Source organism: Gorilla gorilla, chromosome 18 (assembly GCF_029281585.2).
Source record: "Gorilla gorilla gorilla isolate KB3781 chromosome 18, NHGRI_mGorGor1-v2.1_pri, whole genome shotgun sequence".
NCBI classification, from domain to species: domain Eukaryota; kingdom Metazoa; phylum Chordata; class Mammalia; order Primates; family Hominidae; genus Gorilla; species Gorilla gorilla.
In genome coordinates this window covers 102289764-102311005 of record NC_073242.2, presented here as the reverse complement: position 1 = coordinate 102311005, position 21242 = coordinate 102289764, and the positions used below count along the sequence as shown (strand labels likewise).

At 44.6% G+C, this 21242-nt stretch overlaps 1 protein-coding gene and 1 non-coding gene across 6 annotated transcripts in view; both read left to right on the top strand.

Annotated features, from left to right (window-relative positions):
- Positions 1-21242, top strand: part of ZFHX3 (zinc finger homeobox 3) — a 275840-nt gene that overhangs the window by 219007 nt on the left and 35591 nt on the right. For 4 of the 5 annotated variants that reach the window (XM_055366441.2, XM_055366439.2, XM_063699731.1 and 1 more), the window contains one exon: positions 9924-10031. In XM_055366441.2, the coding sequence (XP_055222416.2) occupies positions 9924-10031 (108 nt within the window). The remainder of the gene's footprint in view (positions 1-9923; positions 10032-21242) is intronic. The other variant, XM_055366440.2, reaches the window with a different exon arrangement.
- On the top strand, positions 17784-17843 carry LOC115931123 (U7 small nuclear RNA). The gene has a single exon (XR_004067677.1). It is a non-coding gene; the product is annotated as a U7 small nuclear RNA (small nuclear RNA).

The following is a 21242-nucleotide window of genomic DNA, read 5'->3' as shown; positions in this document are numbered from 1 at the left end:
GTCATGAACCCCCAATTCTGACCATAAATCTAGACACCTTAGATGATGCCTCTGAATCCACAAAATGGTTAATTCTGATGAGCAAATAAATACTCCATCGAGACCTTCTTCTATCAACTCCAGCTTTTTTTGGGGGGGGTGGGGCTTTATCAAATTTTCTGTCTTTAAGACATTACTGTTTCCTCTCTCTCATCCTCCTGTCTTTCTCAGTAGCATACTGGGTTGGAATCATTTTTCTTGACTCCTTTGTTTTTAACGAGATGGGGGACACCCTTCTTGGTATCAAGGACCTTCTATTTTGCATGCCCCTTCTTTCTAGAACATTCCAGTTTGGTGTGAGGTTAAACTGTGTAAAATACTGTTTGAAAGAAAGGAGAAAAAGAGAAAGGAACTTGTCAAAATGCATTTGTTAGATCACGTTTTAAATGAAGTACAATTGAAGGTAGTTTTTGTCCAAAGAAAGGAAAAACCCCTGCAAATCCGCTGAGCTCCCAGAGAGCGCGCCTCCTTTGTCGTCGCGCTGACATTGAAGTGTAATTTTTCATGGTTATTTGGACTGGAAAATGGGGGGGGGGGGGAGGGAGAGATGGGCCTGCGATTATTTCCCATAAATGACAACACAATCACATCACGCTCTGCTACAGACATGCTCGGAGAATTTGCCTTTTTTACATTTCATGTGTGAAAGTAACAGCAACAATCATGGCTCTGTAGAAATCCGAGGGCACTAATCCCTGCTGAATTCCGTTTACTTCAGGGTTCTGGGACATAGCTAGCTTTCTTACTTAGCGTGTATTCCGAGAGCGTTTCAGGGTTGGGTTTGTATTTTACAAACTGGAACTCACACCTTTCAGTTATTAAAAAAAAAAAAAATCCTCCTGTGAATAGCCACCAGGCGAGTCCGCGACATATTTCGTTCCGTTGTGCTTTGTCGCCGCACATTTACTTTTATCCTTTCTGGATTTCTGCAGGGGGCAACCCAGGTGCTTTTGCTAAGAACACAGATAAATGGAACTTGTTGCAATACTGGCTCTAGGCGTTTCCTCCCTTTTTCTCCTCTCTTGACCCCCACCCACCCCCGTAATTCTTGTGCGGTTTTGACAAACTGTTCAAATGGCCAAGTGGCCTTGCCTGGGAGAGGAAAAATGGCAGGACCCGTCCCTCACCACACAACAGCAGCATTTTTCACTTCATGCTCTGGCGTTCTGTGCTGTTCCCACAGGAGGGACGGCTGAAAGGGGAAATTTTCTCGGGGAGGCCTTAATAGGCCCTGGCCACTTTGGACTCGTAACAGGCTCTCTCCTGTCAATGCTCAAGTTGGAGGTGAAGTAAAGTAAAAAGGCAAATGGAGAGGCTCCCCCAGGCTTGCATTCTTGTTGAGCTGGGCCATACTCTGCCCAGCAGGGGCCGAACACGCAGGCTGCAGCCTGGCCCTCCCTTCCCAGGCTGCCTCTTGCCACACAATCCCCATTTTTCTTGTTTCTGTAAACAGTGGTAAGATCTTCAAATATACAAAAGCATAAATGGTCTCTATTCTCCAATTAGTCATTTTTAATAATACGCAGAGTTGCTTTCAGAGTGTTGATTCTTACAGCCTGATGCCAAAAAACAGGGATGGTGGTAATGGGGGACAGGAACAGGGGTCAGGGTGGGGGCGGTAAGGAGGCTGAATTCCTTCAGTGTGGAGTTTTCCTGCAGGGCCTCCCTGCTGCAACCCCCTTGGAAGCTGGCAGCTCTCCACCACCTTTCAAGCTGTCCAGAAACTCCAGGCGCTGTGGCCCCAGGTGTATTTGGTAAATGACCATCTAGTGGTAAAAAGAATTCTTGTGGTAAAATGATTACTTAAAGGATCCATGTGAAAAAGAGTATGTAGGTCCAGGCATAGTGGATCACATCTGTAATCCCAACACTTTGAGAGGCCAAGGCAAGAGGATCACTTGAGCTGGGGAGTTTGAGACCAGCCTGGGCAACACAGCGAGACCCCTATCTCTAGAATTTTTGTTTTAATTAGTTGGGCATGGTGGAGTGCACCTGTAGTTCTGCTACTCAGGAGGTCAAGGAAGGAGGATCACTTGAGGCCAGGAGTTCAAGACCAGCCTAGGCAACATAGTGAGACCCCATCCCTACTAAAAATACAAAAATTATCTAGGCGTGGTGGCATCTGCCTGTAGTCCAAGCTACTCAGGAGGCCGAGGCAGGAGGATCGCTTGAGCCCAGGAGTTTGAGGCTACAGTAAGTGATGATCGCACCACCGCACTCCAGCCTGGGTGATGAAGAAAGACCCCGTCTCAAAAAAAAAAAAAAAAAAATCATCATTGGAGCCAGGGCGCATGTCTGAGTTTTCCATGACCCCAGTTTCTTTCCTGACCCCATCCTCTCCACTTTTAGAGGGCTGAAATCTGTTTGCGTCGTTGTCATCTTTGAGAAGGCAGTTTTGTTTAAAACAAGCTAGCAGTTTGTTAGCAGTTTGGCCACTTTTTTTTGGTAAGCCACCAGGGTGGGAAAATTACCTGTAGGAGCATTAGGCTGACCTCTGACTGTTTAGTCCAGCAGGTGGAGAAAGGTCTTTCGCATGGCAGAGAGATTAAGTGGGTGGGAAAATGGAAAAGGATGAAGGCAATGGCGCCCCTGGAGGGAGACCTGCCTCTGTTTTTCCCACACTCTGTCCCATTGACTTGGTGCACTTCGGTCCTACTGAAGAGGCAGCTTCTAGAGGCCCGCAGGAGTGCGGGAGGCCCATTTGCTCATCATCCACGCAGAGAGCAAATGGGCATGAATGTCTCGAGCTTTATTCATGCGCTGGAGTTTGCCCATTGGAAAAGAAATGACATCCTAAGAAGGTGGGAAAATATTACACTTCTGATGAGTAAATAGATGCTCCAGCTGTAGAGCCCCTGCCTGCTTCCCCCTGCCCCCACCCTCCCACACACATCTGCACTCAGTCTTCACCCCTTCGAGGTTTCCTGCCTGGACTACCATAGGGTTAGTCAGCTCAATATGTCCCACTCATCAGTGCTGGTTTGGATCCCAGGCCCTTCCTCTTGTGATCTGGCGTTTTCCTCAGTAAATGTATATACTCTGCTGAGAAGGAGAAGATGGAATGGGCAAAGCTGGTTGGTATTTTGTTTTTAATTTAGATGATTATCCACAGAGGACTTCCATGGAGATTGGTAAATTCCCTTTTCCGTGTACATACATGAGAACATGCAGTCACCTTTACTAAGATGCTGAGTGTAAGATGTGTGATGAGAACAATTTGTATTTGTGGTAAGCAAAAACCACCTCGATTTAAGGGAAAATTCCCGAGGCAGGGCATTGTTACCCAGAAGACCTAATCGCTTGGAAGTTACCTCTCGGGCATCTAGCCAGGTTGTCAGGGCTGGAAGAACACCATGGAATAAAACCAGGGAGTAAATATTTGAGATGTGTCTGGGATGTTGCAGAGTAGGTTGCTACATTCTGGGTCTGGCTGTCACGGTACAGGTAGGATATAGCTTGGGGCACATGGAGAGTCACTGGCAGGACTTGTGGTCACTATTCGATGTGACTCCACTTGCTCGAAAGTCACAGAGGGAGAATGGCATAGGGAGTGGCCCACCTCCATCGGTGTAGCCACAAAGATTACCACCACTAGCCTCTTCCTTCCTGGCTTGGAGAGAGAAGACGGGAGTAGAAGTAACAAGCCGGGAGCAACACAACTGCCCGTCCACCAGCATTGCAGATTGTATTCCGTTATAAGTTTCTATTGTAGCAGAATTATAATGCACTGGATTTTATTTGAAATAAGTGGTCTAGGCCTTAGTAGTCAACTTTTATATTGTGGGATTTGATTTGACCTGTATTTGCAAAATAAAGCCTGCATATTCTGTAGAATATTTGCAGCCAGTAGAGGTTTCCCATTGACAACAAAATGCCAAGAGGATTGGACACGCTAGAGTGTTCTGCCCTCGTTTTCCAGTTGTGCCAGCCAAGGCTTAAAGAAGACAAGTGATTGGCCAGGGTATACAATGAGTCTCAGGATGCCGCACCTACACAGGAGTTAGAGGAACGAGAGCGAGGCACATCCCCGAGTCCTTCCTTCCACCCACCACAGAGACACCAGCAAACGCCACTTGTAGCTGCCATCCTCCGTGTCAGTCCTGATGGTCAGAGTGTACCCCGCCTTTCCCGCCTGCTTCCGTGGTCGTCCTTGGGTTAATTAGGTTGGAAATGGAGAAAGGAAAAGCTTTAACTCTATCTTCAAAGTAAGCAGATTGGTTATTTTGTTTTTCAAAGAAGAGGTCCTATATACAATTAAAACTTGTTTCTGGTAAACCTCATTCCAGGAAAGATGAGCTTTTAACAAAAGGCTTTTGACAGCTGCAGGCTATTTCATTTTTTTTAATGCCGAATGAAAAATCAATACATTTTTCTGGGTTATACATATTCAGAACAGGCCTGATATTTCCATTATAATGGAAAGTGGGTGTCTGTGCACATCTCGCCTGTCAGAGCTGCACCGCCGCATTTTCCAAGCCACTGCTAAATATTTCAAACCTGATTTGATTGTGGTTCATGACAGCTAATGTTTCTCAGCTCTTGAGCCTGCCGACAGGCAAACGCACTTTATTTCACCCCCACCCTCAAACATCCCTCCCTCCAAAGAAAAAGGAAAGAACAATTTCATTCTTCGGGGATCACAGATTGGTGTATTATTTAAGTAACATGGTCATGTGAGAGCCTCGGGTACAGATACCCTGATTCTTAGGAGAATTTCCAAATTTCTGTCACACTGAGGCACTATGGGGGCTTTGTCAGGTTTGGGGAAGGTTTGAATTAATCTGCATTATCCTGTTAAGAGTTAGGAACAGAGGGACTAGTCTTAATCATTGATTGACTCCCCTTCCTTCAAGCTTATAAGTGATTCGTAGAATACCCGCCGTGGACACGTCACTTGGCCCCCATTATTTGGGAAAATAGTACCTTTCTTTTTTTTCTTTTTTAAACAGCTAGAACATTTTCTTGGGTGATGCATTTGGGGAGTGCATCCAGTGAGGTTGCGGGGTTGAATGCTGGCTTTGTGGTGATGCCACCTCTATTTTTGGCTTCTGCATGGTGCTGCTTTCATGAACCAATTTCCAGGTTGTTCATAAGATTGGTGCAAATTCCCATGGGGCTGCCAGTTGGCATGCTCTCCTCCTTCAGGAGCAGATTTCACCACCAATGGGGGAATTGTGCAGTCACCTTTACCAAGATGCTAAGTATAAGGTATATTAAGAGATCAACTTGCATTTGTGGTCAGCAAAACCACTTTGATTGAAGGGAAATTTTCTGGGACTGGGGTATCATCCCCTTAACTGAAGCTGTCCTAGGAAGCTTTCCCCTTTAGAAGGTATTTATCTGCTGGAATTCTTGCACTTCAGGGCTCTGCACTTAGTCAGGAAGCCTGAGTGATGAGCAGGCTGGATTTTGCCAAGCACTAGTAAGTAAGTGCTATCTGGGAGAAGCAGTTGTAAAAAGGAGGTGGTGATGGAAAGAGTTTTGTTTTGTTTTGTTTTTGAGACAGGGTCTCACTCTGTTGCCCAGGCTACAGTGCAGTGATGCAGTCATGGCTCACTGCAGCCTCAACTGCCTGGGCTCAAGTAATTCTCCCACCTCAGCCTCCCAAGTTAGCTATGACTACAAGCATGTGCCATCACACCCAGCTAATTTTTGCATTTTTTGTAGAGATGGGGTCTCACTCTCTTGCCCAGGTTGGTCTCAAACTCCTGAGTTCAAGCAATCCACCTACCTCGGCCTCTCAAAGTGCTGGGATTTACAGACATGAGCCACCATGCCCAGCCAGAGAGGTTTTTTAAAGGCCTTCAGTCACCGTTGAACATGGAAATGAAAGGCAGAAGGGACCCTAGGAAGACACTGCAGTTTTCCAGTATTTGCTTTTATTTCCCTAACTCTTTAACATGAAAACATATACAGGAGGGGGTGCTGCAGTTTGAGGCTACTGTGGGCTTCCATAGGGGTTTTAGAGACACCTTCTCTGGTGTCTTCTAAAACACAGCTGTCTGGGAGGCATTGGGCCTGCTACCTCCTGCCCAGAACCAGGGCGGGACTAGGGGAGTGGGGATGACCTCCTCTCCCAGGTCCTGGCCACGCCCTTGGGAAAGCATTCCTGGTGTGCTCTGGTTGGGATTGGAAATACCATTAAATGCTTGAAGGAGAAGATGGTTTTGATTTGTCTGTTTCAGCCTTAAAAATGGCACAGTGGCTGTTAATGTGTCTTGGTCTCTTTTTCTGTAGGAAAGACAGGATTTTCCAGATAAAACCGATCATCAGTCCATCAGGTCTTCACTTGTTCCCACCATCTGTCAGTAGCTAATATTATAGGGGAAAAAAATCTGCAGCCTCTGTAATAATGACCCAGCCAGTTGCCAGTGACTTCGCAGAGGAGGGGGGAATGCAATCCATGATCTGTGGGGAAAAAAAGCAAAAAACCTCCCCTCCATTCTCCAGCACGTGTGTATCAGATCTACATTCCTAAAGAGAACAAGGGCTAGGTAACAGCCCTAGGAACTTAGCGTGTGGACGCAGATCTCTGTTTCAAAGCAGGATGCTATTTTGCCCCTGGTTCCCACGTGTTTCCAGGGCGGGGAGACCAAGCCCTTCCCCAGGCCTGGCTCTTGGTAAGCAGCTTGCTTTATGCTTTCGGAACCAATAAAACACACCCTGCCTGCAAAGCATCGTGGGCCTGAGCTGTCCAGACAAATTTTCAGTTTGCATCTCTGTTTTTTAATCATTTCTCTACCTTTATTGGTATTCAGAGCTCACAGTTTTCCGGTTACTGTCAGCCTGGGCTTTCATCCATTTTAAAGAGCTATTTTTCCTCTTGCTGTTGATGATGATGGTATAAAGACAGATGGTGTAACTGCTTATGAATGTCCTATTTTATTTCTCCAGGACCAGACAGTTCACTTGAAGACATATATTATTTCCACATGCTCAGGTTAGGCGGTCCAGACTCCTCTGCCTCCTGCAGCCAGCTGCCCTTCCGGGCCTCGCCATGCGGAGGGCGACACCTGTAGGTCATGGATGGAACTGCAGGGATGAGCTGGCTGGGCTGAATGGGACCTGCTTTTTAGGTGGGGGTGGGGGACTGAGGACACTGATCCCCTTGAAAGGGAGCTGGCTTATCCAGGATTTTCCTAATCATTTCTTCTTCTACCACGCATAGAACAGCCTTTTAGTGAATGAATCACAAATGATAATATTAAACCTAGGAACTCAAGAAGAGGACTTGATTTGTAAATCTTTTAAAAAAAAGAGATAAGCAAAATAAGTTCTTGAAATAACCTCTTTCGTTGATCCTCTCATCGGAACTCAGCCGCCTTCATTTTCTGCTTGCAGTAGGGCAGGGAGGGAAGAAAGCAAAAGCCCAAGTGGGCTCACAGAATGAGAGCTCCAGGAATATTCACAAAGCAACATGCAGTTTCCATGCTTGATGCATCAATGATCTGCTTATACATTACAGTCTCTAGCTTCTCAACAGATTTGTTTGGTAAGGCTCAAAGAATTGGGGTCAGTGTTGGGTGACTGTGAGTTTTTAACGCTCTGCTCTGATAGCTGCAGGCTGTATAATGTGCTGGCTTGGAGATGGCCCCCCAGTGGGTAAATCCCTTCCCATGTCTGCTGAGCAGCACCTTCAGACACTGCACATCACCATCTCAGGGTGTTCCGTAGTTTGTAGGTATCAGACTGTCTTCATCTAAGGTGGTCATATGTATGCACTAGAGATGAGAGGCCGTTGAGCCATCTCTTTGCCTAATCAAATTTGATTATCCCATTTATGCTGGAGATTGCAAATTTTTTGTGTGTGAAAAATCAGACCTTGGCGATGACCTTGGGCAGTAGGATATAAATAACTCCTACAAGCTTAGTGTTCCAATAATGGAACAATAGGCATAATGTATCAACACTACAGATATTTTGTATCACAGCATGTATTGGGACAAATAAGGGTCCTTTAAGGGACCTAGCTCATCTGGGTAGACCGAATGCAATAATATTCATTGACCGCACGCTGGTATCACCATTCAAAGATGAATTTTATCATTATAGTGTTGAACAATTTTATTGAAATCCTAAAAATGTGCACAGAACGTCCCACCTGGACATAATGAAGATAGTTCCTGTGTCATGCTGTGTAATTCGTTATTACTCTGCTGACACCTATACATGTTTACTCTACTAAATGATGTATGATGTCAATGTGGGGCTCTATATCTGATTGACTTCAAGCTGTGGTTGCCTGATTTTTCTGTTTGAACTGAGGGTAGGGTAGGGAAACTTGATGTTGACTTTATTGTGCAGTGAGACAAAGAAGGAGACATAGAAATTATATGTGGAATCCTGAGTTGGAGATGAAAATAAACAGTACCTTATTTCACCTGTATTCCCAGTGACTGCCTCATAAACTCCCTCTTGGTGGTAAGGAAGAAAGAACGTTCCGTGACACTAGTTCAGTTTTCCAGACCTTGGACCTCCATCATCTCTTGAGTCAAGACAATCTGATTCTAAATAGACATCTTCTTCCTCCGTGTTTTAGAAACCCTTTGAGACCAATTTACTTTGTACTCCTATTACTTCCTTCGTGAGATACATTTAGAGGCTGTTTTCTAGACAATCAGAAGGCATGACATTTAGAAAAATGGAAAAGTAGCATTGGGGTAGAGGCTGTTTTCTAGAGGGTCAGAAGGCATGATACTTTAAAATACTGAAAAGTAGAATTGGGGTTGGACAGACCTCTGGCGGTGCTGGATAGAGGCCTGATCCAGTGTTCTAAGCCAGACCCAGTACTTCCTTGCTGGGGTCTGGTCTACTGACAGATGTGGGCATCCTTGCCCTCACGCCTGTGTACCTGAGAAAATGTGCTCTTCACAGCCTCCTAATAATTTCATCTTTATTAAAATTATTTCACCTTGGTTTTTCCACTTTATTCATTCCCTTAGCCCATTCTTATTGAATGCATGTTTTGGATAATGATTCGGAGGGCCAGGAAAGCAAGAGAGAAGTGTCTCCCCTTCTTTCCCTCAGCATCTAGAGTATCTTATTCTCTTCTTCCCCACTTGGCCGAACGACATTTCACTTCATAAGCAGCCTAGCGTTGGCAGCCATCATTCTGCCTTCACTGTAGCACTGTGTACTGAACTGGAGAGAGGTTTCCTGCATTAGTTTTAAACCCATAGTGAGTGAAGGATGGAATTGCTTCAAAAAGAAAGTGTATGACTCTGTTACAAATTTTTATCCCTTACTCTACAAATCTCACTTCCCACCACTGCCTCCTGGCATGTTCACAAGATACCATTTGGTTTCTGGAACTCTTCAAACTGATGAACTCATATCACTGATATTCTGTGACTCTTCGCAACCTGCATGACTTCCAGCAACTCCCACACACTCTGGCACATGCATAGGCACTGTGAGCCCTGTGAGGGGTCAGTGATTGGGGCTGGTCTAGGCCAGTACCAGGAGGCTTTGGGAATGGAGCTAGGCATGAAGTGAGCAGGTGGCCATGTTTTGCATTTTCAAGTGTAAAAGACTTGCATGCAACTTCAGGGATTCAGGTGGCGTTACTGCTTCAACCAGGATTGGTTTTTCAGTTAGGACTGCTCAAGCGAAGCATTCAGAATCTATATGGAAATACCTAATGGCCACACATCTGGAGCGAGTCACAACCTCATACCAACTGTTTACCCAGAAGGAAAGTCCCCACTGCTTACCCAGACCTCGGTATATCCTTAGCACAGTCAGTCTCCCAGGGGCCTCTGGAAAGAGAAGGGGGACGAGTCATTGGTGTCTGTTTTGTCGTTGGCAGTTGTTTGCAACAGAGGCCAAAAGTCCTTCATCTTCTTTTTATTTTTAACCCTTGACATGTTTTTCTTCTGTTTCAGAAGAAGCCATTGAAGATGTGGAAGGACCCAGTGAAACAGCTGCTGATCCAGAGGAGCTTGCTAAGGACCAAGAGGGCGGAGGCGAGAAAGACCAGGGCAAGTGGACAGGTAGTGTGTGTGGCTGTCCTTGAGCCTTCTAATCTTTCCTTCCCTGGAAGAATGGAGCTATCAAGTCAGGGAGCGGATACATCCTTAGTCTGCCCAGAAAAAGGATGAGTGGGAGGGAGATTTCGTTTGCTTCTTTGAGCAGTCACCTTTATTCTTCTTTATTATACTACATTATACTGTAGTTTTTAATGGTTAAGCTTTTTAAGTGGCACCAAAGCCAGCTTGCTTATTGAGTATCCAGGTAAGTGCCAAGCTGTGTGCAAGGGCATCTGGGTGTTGGTCACATCTCTTTGGTGGCTCTTCACCAAAATGCCCTTGATGTCATTCTTCCTCTATTGAAGGTCCAGTCGCTGGTCCCACCTGCTCCCAAGGCCAGTGGAGAGATTTGTCATGTGGAACTTGATCAGGGTCACCCCTGATTCTTAGCCTCAAGATTCTCTAAGGGTCAGGCACAGTGGCTCATGTAAGCTCAATACTTTGGGAGGCTGAGGTGGGAGGATCACTTGAGCCCAGGAATTCAAGACCTGCCTGGGCAACATAGCGAGTCCCTGTCTCTACTAAAATTCAAAAAAAAAAAAAAAAAGCTGGGTGTGGTAGCACACACCTGTAGTCCCAGTTACTCGGGGGGCTGAGGTGGGAGAACCACTTGAACCCTCAACTGGAGGTTGAGGCTGCAGTGAGCCCTAATCATGCCAGCCACTGCACTCCAGCCTGGGCGACAGAGTGAGACTCTATCTCGGGGGAAAAAAAAAAGATTCTCAGCTGAGAGTAATGGCTCACGCCTGTAATCTCAGCACTTTGGGAGGCTGAGGTCGGCAGATTGCTTAAGCTCAGGAGTTCGAGACCAGCCTGGGCAACGTGGCGAGACACTGTCTCTACAAAAAATTAGGCATTGTGGTGCACGCTTGTAGTACCAGCTGCTTGGGGGACTGAGGTGGGAGGAATACTTGAGCCAGGGAGGTCGAGGCTGCAGTGAGCTAAGATCATGCCATAACACTCCAGCCTGGGTGACCAAAAAATAAAAATAAAATAAAAATAAAAAATTACTAAGGGAGTCAGCAGTGAAGGGTGGTCTTTGTCCTGCATTTGGGGGCCTGGGCAGGGCCCTGCACAGGTGGTGCCTGCCCTGCATATTCTTCCTGTCCTCCCCCTCCCCCAGGGTGAGCACTCATGTGCTGAAATCCACCCAAAGGGGAGACAAGCAGTGCAGCCAGGCAGGGGGACATCTTACCCAAAGCAGAAGACATTGAAGAAGCCAAGACAGGAAGTGCTATTTCTGGAAAAACTGGTGTTGAGAGAAGGAGAACGGCCATTTCTCAAGATGATAAGCTTTCTATGTTGAGGGGAAGAAGAGCTGAGACTAAAAGAGCTTAGGGTTTTTGAGGAGGAGCAAAGTCATTTCAGAGAAGACTTAGGGGACAGTTAAGCCTTCTAGAAAATAATAAGAGGAAATGATGTGACGGGCAACAAAAATGATTTTATTTGGTCAACCTAATTCTTACTACCATTATTAATATTACAATACTTTTGTTTTTGAGAAAATGTTTACTTTCTGGAGTCCGTATTCGTTGGGCCTTTGTTACTTTTCCAGGCATGACTGTTCTTAAATCATGTTCGGTGTTGGCCTTCACTATTTAAACAAGATACAGAATCTTGGAGAGAGGCCAGAAGGAGCAATGAAAATGACTGAAGGGCTGAGAAATATTGCCTTTGAGAAGAGGCTGAAGAAATGGGTCATTCAGCCTAGAAAAGAGAAATTAGAGAGGTAGTACAATAGTTCCCAGATACCGGGAGGGATACGCAGGGCGGGTGATGTGCCACTGTTCAGTGTTTCCTGGGAGACACAGAGAAGGCCATACTGCAGCCGAATGAATGGGCGGCACACCAGGTGGACTCTACTGTCCACTGTGCTTAGCGTTCCCCTTCAGACTGGCCTGTGTGGTGTCCAGAAGCCTAAACTCCAGAAAACAATGAGGGTCAAACACCCTAGGAGGATGTGTAAGGTAGGACCGAGGAGTGGAGGATGGACATCTGTGCTCAAAGGAAGGCCCTGAATGTAGTGGGGGACGTATCCTCCTGTGGGGCTTTGCCTGGACCAAGATCCCAGTTTTGCCTCCACGTTGAATGAGAGCTAAACAAACGGTTCACACGGCAATTAAACAGATCGCCAGGTGAGCTGGGGAAAAGGATTTCACAAACACAGTTTGAAGACTGGGTGACCTTCTGGGCCATCTGTCCTTTGTTGTCACAATTTGGGTGCTTGATTTCTAATCCTGGCTCTGCCACTCATTAGCTGTGTGACCCCACTCAAGGTACCTTGACCTTTCTGTGCCTCATTTTCCTCAGATGAGATGAAGATTAAAAATAGTACCTATTTCTGTAGGATTGCTACGAGGATTATTTGACTATGGGAAGCTCCGAACAGTGCTTGGCATGTTGTAAGCTCTATGTAAGTTGTTTGTTTGTTTAATGGTTTAGTGATATATAAGATGAGGAAACCTGGTAGCAGTTTCTCTTTGGGTCCTCTGTTGCAAGGCAGCATGTGGCTCCTGGGAATTTTGAGCTGAGGGAGGAGCAACATACAAGCATTTAATGGGATCGTGCGAATGATGTTTGGTGCATATGTTTCATGCATTTTGTGTGCTAAGGGCACTACGGAAATAATAAACAGGAGCCACCATTTGCAAAGTCCCTACTCTATGTGCTGCCTTATGATAGCCACTCTATATGTGCCTCTCTAATCCTTCCAACCAGTTTAGGGCAGGCTTTGTTGAGAGCAGTTCAATTAAATCTTATTCAGAGTGTTTCTGATTCATTGGGAGTGTGTCTTCACAGCACTAGTGGACATGCTAGGCAATCAGGAGACTACTAAAAGACGTAAAATGAGCACCATAAAAAATGAATGTCCTTAATAAGGTTCCACTTTCTCATGCATTCATTCAAGCAACAGGCCTACTTAATCTTTACTTCCAAAAGACAGAGAGAAAATGAATGAATGAGTGATTGAATGAATAACTCAGAGATGCACCTTGCCAGCTGCACAATAGTAAAGAGAGAAGGGAAAATTCTTTCCCGACTCCTGCAAATGATCCTCTTTTGATCCGAAGCATAATTTTGTCTATAGTATCTGAGTGTGTAATGACAGGCTTTATTAAGGTACTTGGGCCGATTTGATCTTGGAATCGATAGAGGTGCCAGCAACCTCCTCTGAGCTTTCTTCTGGATCCTTATTATTTTATATATATTTTTAAAACTACGTTTGTTCTGTTCTCTCCCTAAATTGAGCTGTTCCTATCTGATTACATGTGACGGGGAATGCTTCCTCCTGGCAAGTAAATAAATAGTGATTTCACAATCTGTTATGTTGATTAGTGGCTGTTCATGATGCAGATTAATAATATTTCAGATGGGCCTGGATAATTGGCATTTTCTCAGCTACCGATTTTGTAGTTTTGGGGTTTGTGCAGGAATGGGTACTCTGTACTGAACACTTTCAGCTATTTATTTCTACATTTGGAGTGGGCCTCCTGGTTTCCTTTTTGGGGGTTCCTCTTTGGGATTCTTTTATTCAGATGTCAGGTCTTTTACCCTGGGTGGCAGCACAGCAAGCAAGATAGTGATCTGAACCGAGGTTGGGTCAATTCCACGATCAATGGCTGAGTCCCTACCCCATGCGAGGCACTGGGCAGAGTTCCACTGATCACAAATTCAGTGAGATTATAGGGCCTGCCTTCAGGGAATCTAACATTCTTCTGGGGATTTCAGGAACGCCCGTAGTCGTAAGACCGATATTACTATAGATCAGTGCTGTCGAATGGAACTTTTGGTACGGATAGAAATGTTCTGCATCTGAACTGAACAATACGATAGTCATTTACCACATATGGCTATTGAGCCTGCAAAGTGTGGCTAGTATCACTGAGGAACTGAACTTTGAATTGTATTTAATTTTAATGAATTTAGATTTAAGTAGCCACATGTGCAGCTATAGATACCCCAAAGGAACAAAACTAACCCTGAAAGAATGCATCATAGGTACAGCAACTTTCTGGTAATTATAACGGCTGCATAAAGCTCTAACCCTGTGCCAGGCACCATTCTAGAGCTTCACACCTGTCCTTCCCAGCAGGCATGCCATGAATTGCTCACAGGTACACAGGTCCTGCTTCATCTGTTTATCCCAATTTGCCATCATTTTCTGTGTGTGCCATGATGTGAAAAAAAGGAAGGTAAGAATCTCTAGCAAGTCGCCAAAAGGTATACAGACAGGTTCAGATTTACACACTGGCTTTTCCACTTATTCTAACTTAGGACAGAGCCCAAGCTCTTACCAATATACCATCTCTCAGAGAAGGATCATTTTCAGTTTGATCATTAGATCTAGTTTTCATCTATGTCTAAGTATAAGGAGTAGCGGTCTCCTGACATTGTACAGTGATTATAGTAACACGATAACCACCAGGATGTTCAAAATGAACTGGATTATCAACCATGGATATATATCTTGTAAGGAGCTGGCGTTGTGCTCAGTCTGAAAGTGGGATGGTGATGTGGAAAGACTCTAGATTTGGAGTCAGGAAGCCCACCAGCCAGCAGATGACCTTGATTGAGGCACTTGGCCTCTTTCGGCTCAGGTACCTCCTCTGTGAAACATGGACAGGGGATATCCACTAGTCCCAACCGCCTGAGAGTTCCAAGAGGGTGAGTGGTAGCACATGTACAGGCCCTTGGGGGCACATCTTGTCAAGGAAAGTGTGATGTACTCCTGTGGGCCAGTGAAGGGTATAGGAAGGTTCTTTGTTCTCTTCCCTAATGCACAGCCATTGCCACTGTCCAACTTTGTGGTTTTCTCTTTTGAAACATGAAAATGACCCTTGTTCTCTTTTACCAGAATAGATTTGAATGTGTGTATTCTCGAATGAAGAGCCCCCCGTGTCAGCAACTGAGCAATGATTAATGCAGTGATTATCCAATTAATCATTAATTGCAATAAGTTAAGTGATATACAATTAATGTGATGCTTTATCACCAATAATTAGGGGAAAAATTGAACTCTTGGCAAAGAATCATAGCAAGATGGTTATTTAATTCCTGTAGTCGTCATGGTTTCCAGCCACAGAGTACCAGGCTGAGTCTAGTTAAGGTAATTTGGGACGAGATGACCAGAGGGTATTGGTGCTTTTGAAAAATGCGGGTTGGAGGGGAAGCAGGGAAATAGCTCAACTTGAAATGACACCACAATAATGCTTCAAAAATCCCTGACGTTCGTATTTTTGTAAATTTTTGAGTTAGAATGGTAGTTTGAGTGTTTTCATTTTTCTAAAGGATTGGCCTGAAGGGATTTTACTTTATTAATTTTTTTAAATCTATGATGCTCACCTAACACAGCAATTAGTGCAGTGGAGCGTCCCTGATTTGAATCTATAGAAGATTGCTATTAAAGGAAGTATTAATGGGCTGGCAAGGTCTGGGTGACTGTTAGGGAAAAGTACGTTTATGGAATATGGTGCTGGCAGGCATGATTCCAATCGGATTTGACATGTTTAACATAAATGTATAGCGTATGGCTCCTGCTGCATATGAATAATTCCTACAGACCTGCTGCCTTTCTAATTACTGAGGTTGAAAAAAAGCAGGTCAGGCACATCCTGGTGCAAATCTATTACCAGCCCTCCCCCTGTTTTCCCTGTTGTTTACAGCTTTGTATAAATAGAGATGCCTTTGTATGGGGAACTTAGTGGCTGAAATATAATCTGTGACAAAGAATGGAAAGGGGCTGAAAAAATATTTTTTTTTTGTTTTTCCAAATTGAGTCTCTAAGGACAAAAGAAGGTATGTGCTGAGAGGAAACGTGTTAGGAAAAATACAGGACTCGTAGGAGTCAGAAGCCCTGGGTTCAAGGCCTAATTCCGCCACTAAGGTCACCTGCGTGACCTGAGGTCTCTGGACCTCAGTTTCCAAATCTGTACAGTGGCAGGTTGGACCAAATGGGTTATTAACAATACTGGAGCTTCATAAATTATGACTGGGGGAGGGACAGTTGTAGAGCATTATAGAATCTTGGAGCATATTAATTACTAAAGTTGGAATGCTGATAACTTTCCAAGATTTCTCTTGTCTGTGGCTAGTTAATATACCCTGGATAAAAGGCTCAAGGCTTTCTCAATGGAGGTCAGGCAGCACCAAGGCTACTTTTCTTGATGGAATGTCTGAGCACCATATGCCCTTACCTAGTTCTGTGTTCTTGGGACAGACACACTGTGTTGTCAGAGGCAGTGTGATGAGGACATCAACAGAGGAGTCCTTGGAGATTCACATGGGTGCCTTTGAGTGGCCACCCATATCCCAACCCTGTTGTTGACTAGAAACCAGGCCATTCAACACCACCACCATACCTCTACAAAAATCATTTTGGCCTAACTCTGTATCTTATTGGTACTTGGTTTCATTTCTCCACCTCACCCAGAAGTAAATTCGTCTTTGCAGTAGGATGCATGTGAGGGAATACTGGGAGCCCATTTTGCGTGACCCCTTTGTGGTTCGTGGTCCTGCCAATGGAAAGCATTTTTGGTTTTATGTTTTCACACGTAGATTGGAATTGTGTGACTGTGTCACCTTTTCCAGAGTCAGCTTGTGCCCCATTCTCTCACTCCCCACTCTTTTTTTTCCAGGCCACTTTCAGTATACTTGGCTGCTTAAAGTCACTGCAGGCGGAATTCTGTCTCACAACTGAAAACACATCATGGACTATTTTTATGTTGGGAAGCCAAAATAGATACAGGCTGTGGTGTATATCTGGACTTGCCCAAATTCCAGTTAATTCAAAGGTCTTGGCTTTGAGAATTTATATTGTAAGTCATAAGAGAGATAGGGACCACATCAGTTGAACAAATATTTTCTTGCATAAATATCTAAGGCAGGTACAGGACATGCAAAAAAAAAAAAGGAACTCACTTTCTAGAAGTGTTGTCATATGTAATCACAATTATGACACAGTATAATGAGAACTATCATCAAGGTATAGATAAAGGGCAGTGAAAATGTAGATTAAGGAGCAAATCATTGTTCATCACTATAGAAAATACCTTATAGATTTGCATATTATTCTTACAGAGTAGCCATGTTAATCTTGCCTGCTTTGTTCCAGCTTTAACTTTTGTGCCAATGGGAAAGTACCTCTGTTATTATAATCATGATTATTTAAAAAAAATACCATTGTGCCTTTCCATGGGGGATATTAGAGCACGTTCATTAGGTTCTCATATTCTTCTTGGGTCCAATGCTACCTTCGTTTTGCAGCCTCGAGAACTAAGCCTCACAGATTGGGAACTTGGGTGTCAGAGTTGCAGTCAAATCCCAATTTGCCTTCTGAGTCAGATATATTTTCTGCATTATAAAGCCAAAGAACATGTAACATTATCACTTTCTCTAGTTTTAGGAAGGTTGGAGGAGGAGAACTTAAATTCTTTGCTTCTCTTGTTGTCAGATAGAGTTTGTCAGCTGTTTATGGTTAGGAGCTATGTGGCAACCATTGATTTTTGTAATCCCCAGCACCTAGCAAGTGCTTAATACTGTTTAGATGTTTCATTAACAATCAATCGGTAAAATAGCATGACATAAGTACCTTTAAGTCCAAGTTATTCTACTTTCTGCTTTGTAGACATTAAATCCATGGGTTAATAGGATTGTTTCATCCTGGTATAGAGAAAAGACAAATTTAGGGTGTCTTTGCTTGTCTTAAAAACCAAGTTTCAGTGTTACAGCTTTTAGAATTTGTCTAGCAGGCTTTCCGCTCTTCATTGGAAAGCCCATAAAAACGCAAAAATAAACAAGTTTCTCCCCTCGTTCTATGGTTTTATAGCCCCACCAGTATTATTTCCCAGTCCTTCTAAAAAAGAAACCATAGCAACAAGTGTTTGCGCTTTCACTATGTGCCAGACTCTGTGGTAGGCATCATATGCCTGATCTCTGGCTAGCGGCACAGAAACCATGTGTAGACAGTGTTATCCCATTGACAGATGAGGAAACAGAAAGCTCAGTGTAGTCAGATAGGATGCTCGAGGTCACACAGCCAGGATGTGAACCAACTGTGACCAGCGCTACAAAGTATTGTGCTTTATTACCTAGCAAGGGGGGCTGAATGATGCCTTCGGGTAAAGAGAACTTGGCCTTAGGCAAACAACAAGTGAAAAAACATCAGTTCCTGAGGAGTACCTGAAGGTGCTCCAGAACCGCCTCCCCATGTCTTCACACAGGTCACTTATCCTAGGCCTTTGGAGCGCTGTGAGTGAGCTGAATGTGGGAACTCAATGGAGACGGAAAGCAGCACTGATATTAAATATAAACATTACACAATATAGGGTGTCTATCTCTCTGTACTGTACAAAATGCCAAGAGATGTTGACAGTCTTTGTAGTGCTTAAATCTGGAGGGGAAAGTGGAGAATCATTCCCATTTTCCACCCTTGCAGGGACCTGAGTAATGTCTTTCTTCCCTAAGTGTAAGTTCTCACATTTTCCTGTGGAACCTGACTAGTAAAAAGAAACCCTAGGTGGATCATGAGGGAAGGCCAGTTTGTAAGGTTCTGATAAGTTATATTCAGCAGTTCTCCGTGTCTGTCACCATTCTGGACACACACCCACATTTTACCTGTTTATGTTCACAAGTTCACTTTCACTCTTAAAATTTAGTATTTTAGGAAGATAGATTTGGAATGGAGAAGAAACCAGAAGAATATTGTTATATTGCAGTGTCTCAGAGTCTAGACTGTGTTGGGGCTCAAAGACCCTAACTAACCTAATTATTGTTTGACTCGGTGGAGACTGAATGGGCCTCTGTTAATTAACTTTGGCCGGATCCCAGAATGACTCGCATGCGACTGGTTTTGATCTATGTCCTGCACCTCTGGGCTTTTTCCTCTGTTGGTCCAAAGGTTTCTGAGGTTCCTTCCCGCTCTGGTTGTCTTCACAGTCCTGTAATAAAGCCACAGGGAAGCGTGATAAGTGCAGACCCCCTAGTGTGTCCCTGGACTGTGGCCACCCATCCTCACAAGATACCATGGCCATAGCTGCAGTAAGCTATGCCAGGGGAAGACAGCATATTTTGGGGGAACCAACAAGAGGCCAAAGACAGGCAGGTTGACTCAGTACCTCAAAGTCAGGAATCAGGTCAAAATCAAAATCAGGAATATTTAGCAGGCCTCCAAATCCTGGCATGAGCCGGGCTCACGGTGGCAGTCCAATGCCTATAATTTATTAAACAGACCAACAGCTGATGTTGGTCTAAACCAGGTGGTGGCTCTGTTTTGACTGGTGGTTCATTTGCAAACCTGACACAGAGGGAGCAAGGTGTCTTGAAATTGAAATGTGGAATGGCCTTTTGGGAACTCAAATCAGTGTGGTTAAGCAGCCTTATGCATATTTCAGCAAGGAATTAGTGCAACAGATTGATGTCTCTGATGTAGGGCTTAGCACTATTTTTCTCCCAAAATACGCAGAGCAAGCAGCAGCACCCACCGGTCAGCGTGTGCCCACCATCCCACCTTGAGGCTTCCAGAGCCTGCCAGAGAGGCTGCTTCCTGCAGAGAAAGCAGAGGCCCCACAGAATGGTGCCTGAACCCCCATTCCCAGATTGCTGACTTGTACAAATGGGGGCTAGCATAGATCTGTGCATGCTTCCAGGGCTGAAGCAAAGAGGGCCTTCAGCTGCTGAGGCCTGCAGGTGCCTGGCCGAGGGAAGCCAGCACTAAAAAGATGCTTCCTCTTTCTGCAAGGTGGAAGGAGCCCACAGGTATTTGCCCTCTTTTCACAGAGGCTCTCCAGGACAGGACATGTGGAAAGAAAGAGATTTCCGTAAACAAGGGAGTCTGTCCTTATTCTGGATTACGCTAACAGAACACGTGGAGCTTATTCCTTCTGAATTTCTGGTTTTGAAGGTGTCTGCATTTGTTTTAGAGTAAGCAGGTGGCCTGAGGGTGTTTTAAAACATCTAGGCTATGAGACCAAACCTGGCTATCATCCCTGAGTTTAGATGAGAGTATCATGTCATCAGAGCCATTTAAAGTGGACTGACAGATTGGCCCATGCTTGCTGGGCCCTCTCATTTAATTCTAGTTAGACCACAAAGCAGCGTGGTTCCTACCTATTACACAAAGCCTTGCCTCTGACCACTGTTCTCAAAGTGTCTTCCCTGGACCATCAGCATTGCCTGGGAACTTACTGGAAATGCACATTATCTGACTCAGACCTACTGAATCAGAACCTTAGGGCAGGGACTGTGATCTGTGTTTTAATGAGCCCTGCCTGGGAGTCTGACACATTCTGGCATTTGCTGAACCTCAAGGCTGCCATCTCAGTGACAAGCGTGAGGTTTTGAGATCGACTTCTTAACTAGACAGTAAGTCCTGAGCCCTTGCTGAGTTAGGGAGGCATGGAGCTTTCCTAAAGGACAGGGAAGGTGTATGACAGGCATAGGGCCCTAAGTCTTGGTAGATGTAAGCAAGATTAGGGGTGGGGGAGAGGGAGGGAGGGAGGGAGGGAGCCGGAGAGGCAGGGTCACGATGAAGAGTGATGGAAGACCTGGAAATCTTTATCTAAACTGCTTAATAAGTAACACCTGGGTGAAGTGTACATGGGTCCTCTCTATGCTGTTCTTGAGACTTCCTGTGAAGCTATAATTATTTCCAAACAAAAAGTAAAATCGTAATAATAACAACTAAGAGCTGCTGGATTTTTAAAGTGCTGACCTATTTTGTTCATATTTAAGTTGGAGAAGAAAAATAGCCTTTCCCTGAGTAACTCTTATACCTATGTGTAGTATAAATCAAATTTTCTTTGAAACCCTTTTTAGAAACAAAAGGTCTGTGAAGTTGATAGAACCTCTGTGTCTTGCCATACCTATGTAGGCATATTCTACTTTTAGGGGTAGGTGTTTTCTAGGGATATACGGGAGCGAGATAGCTTGCATTTCCTTAGAATAAGACTGTGTTTTGAATAGAAGGTTCTTAACTTCACCAGGCTGGATGTTGAGACAGATTCTGCTTCTTTGATTAGGGAAGAGAGAAGCCTCAGTTTCTTTTTAGCTGTGGCCTGAAGACCGCCCCCTGCTGAGTGAACATGTGCGTGCATCTGCTTCACACAAATCCCCTTCCCCTCTTCCCCTATTCCTCTTGGAAACATCTCTAAGTGCTTGGTTGGAGGCAGAATGAGACCA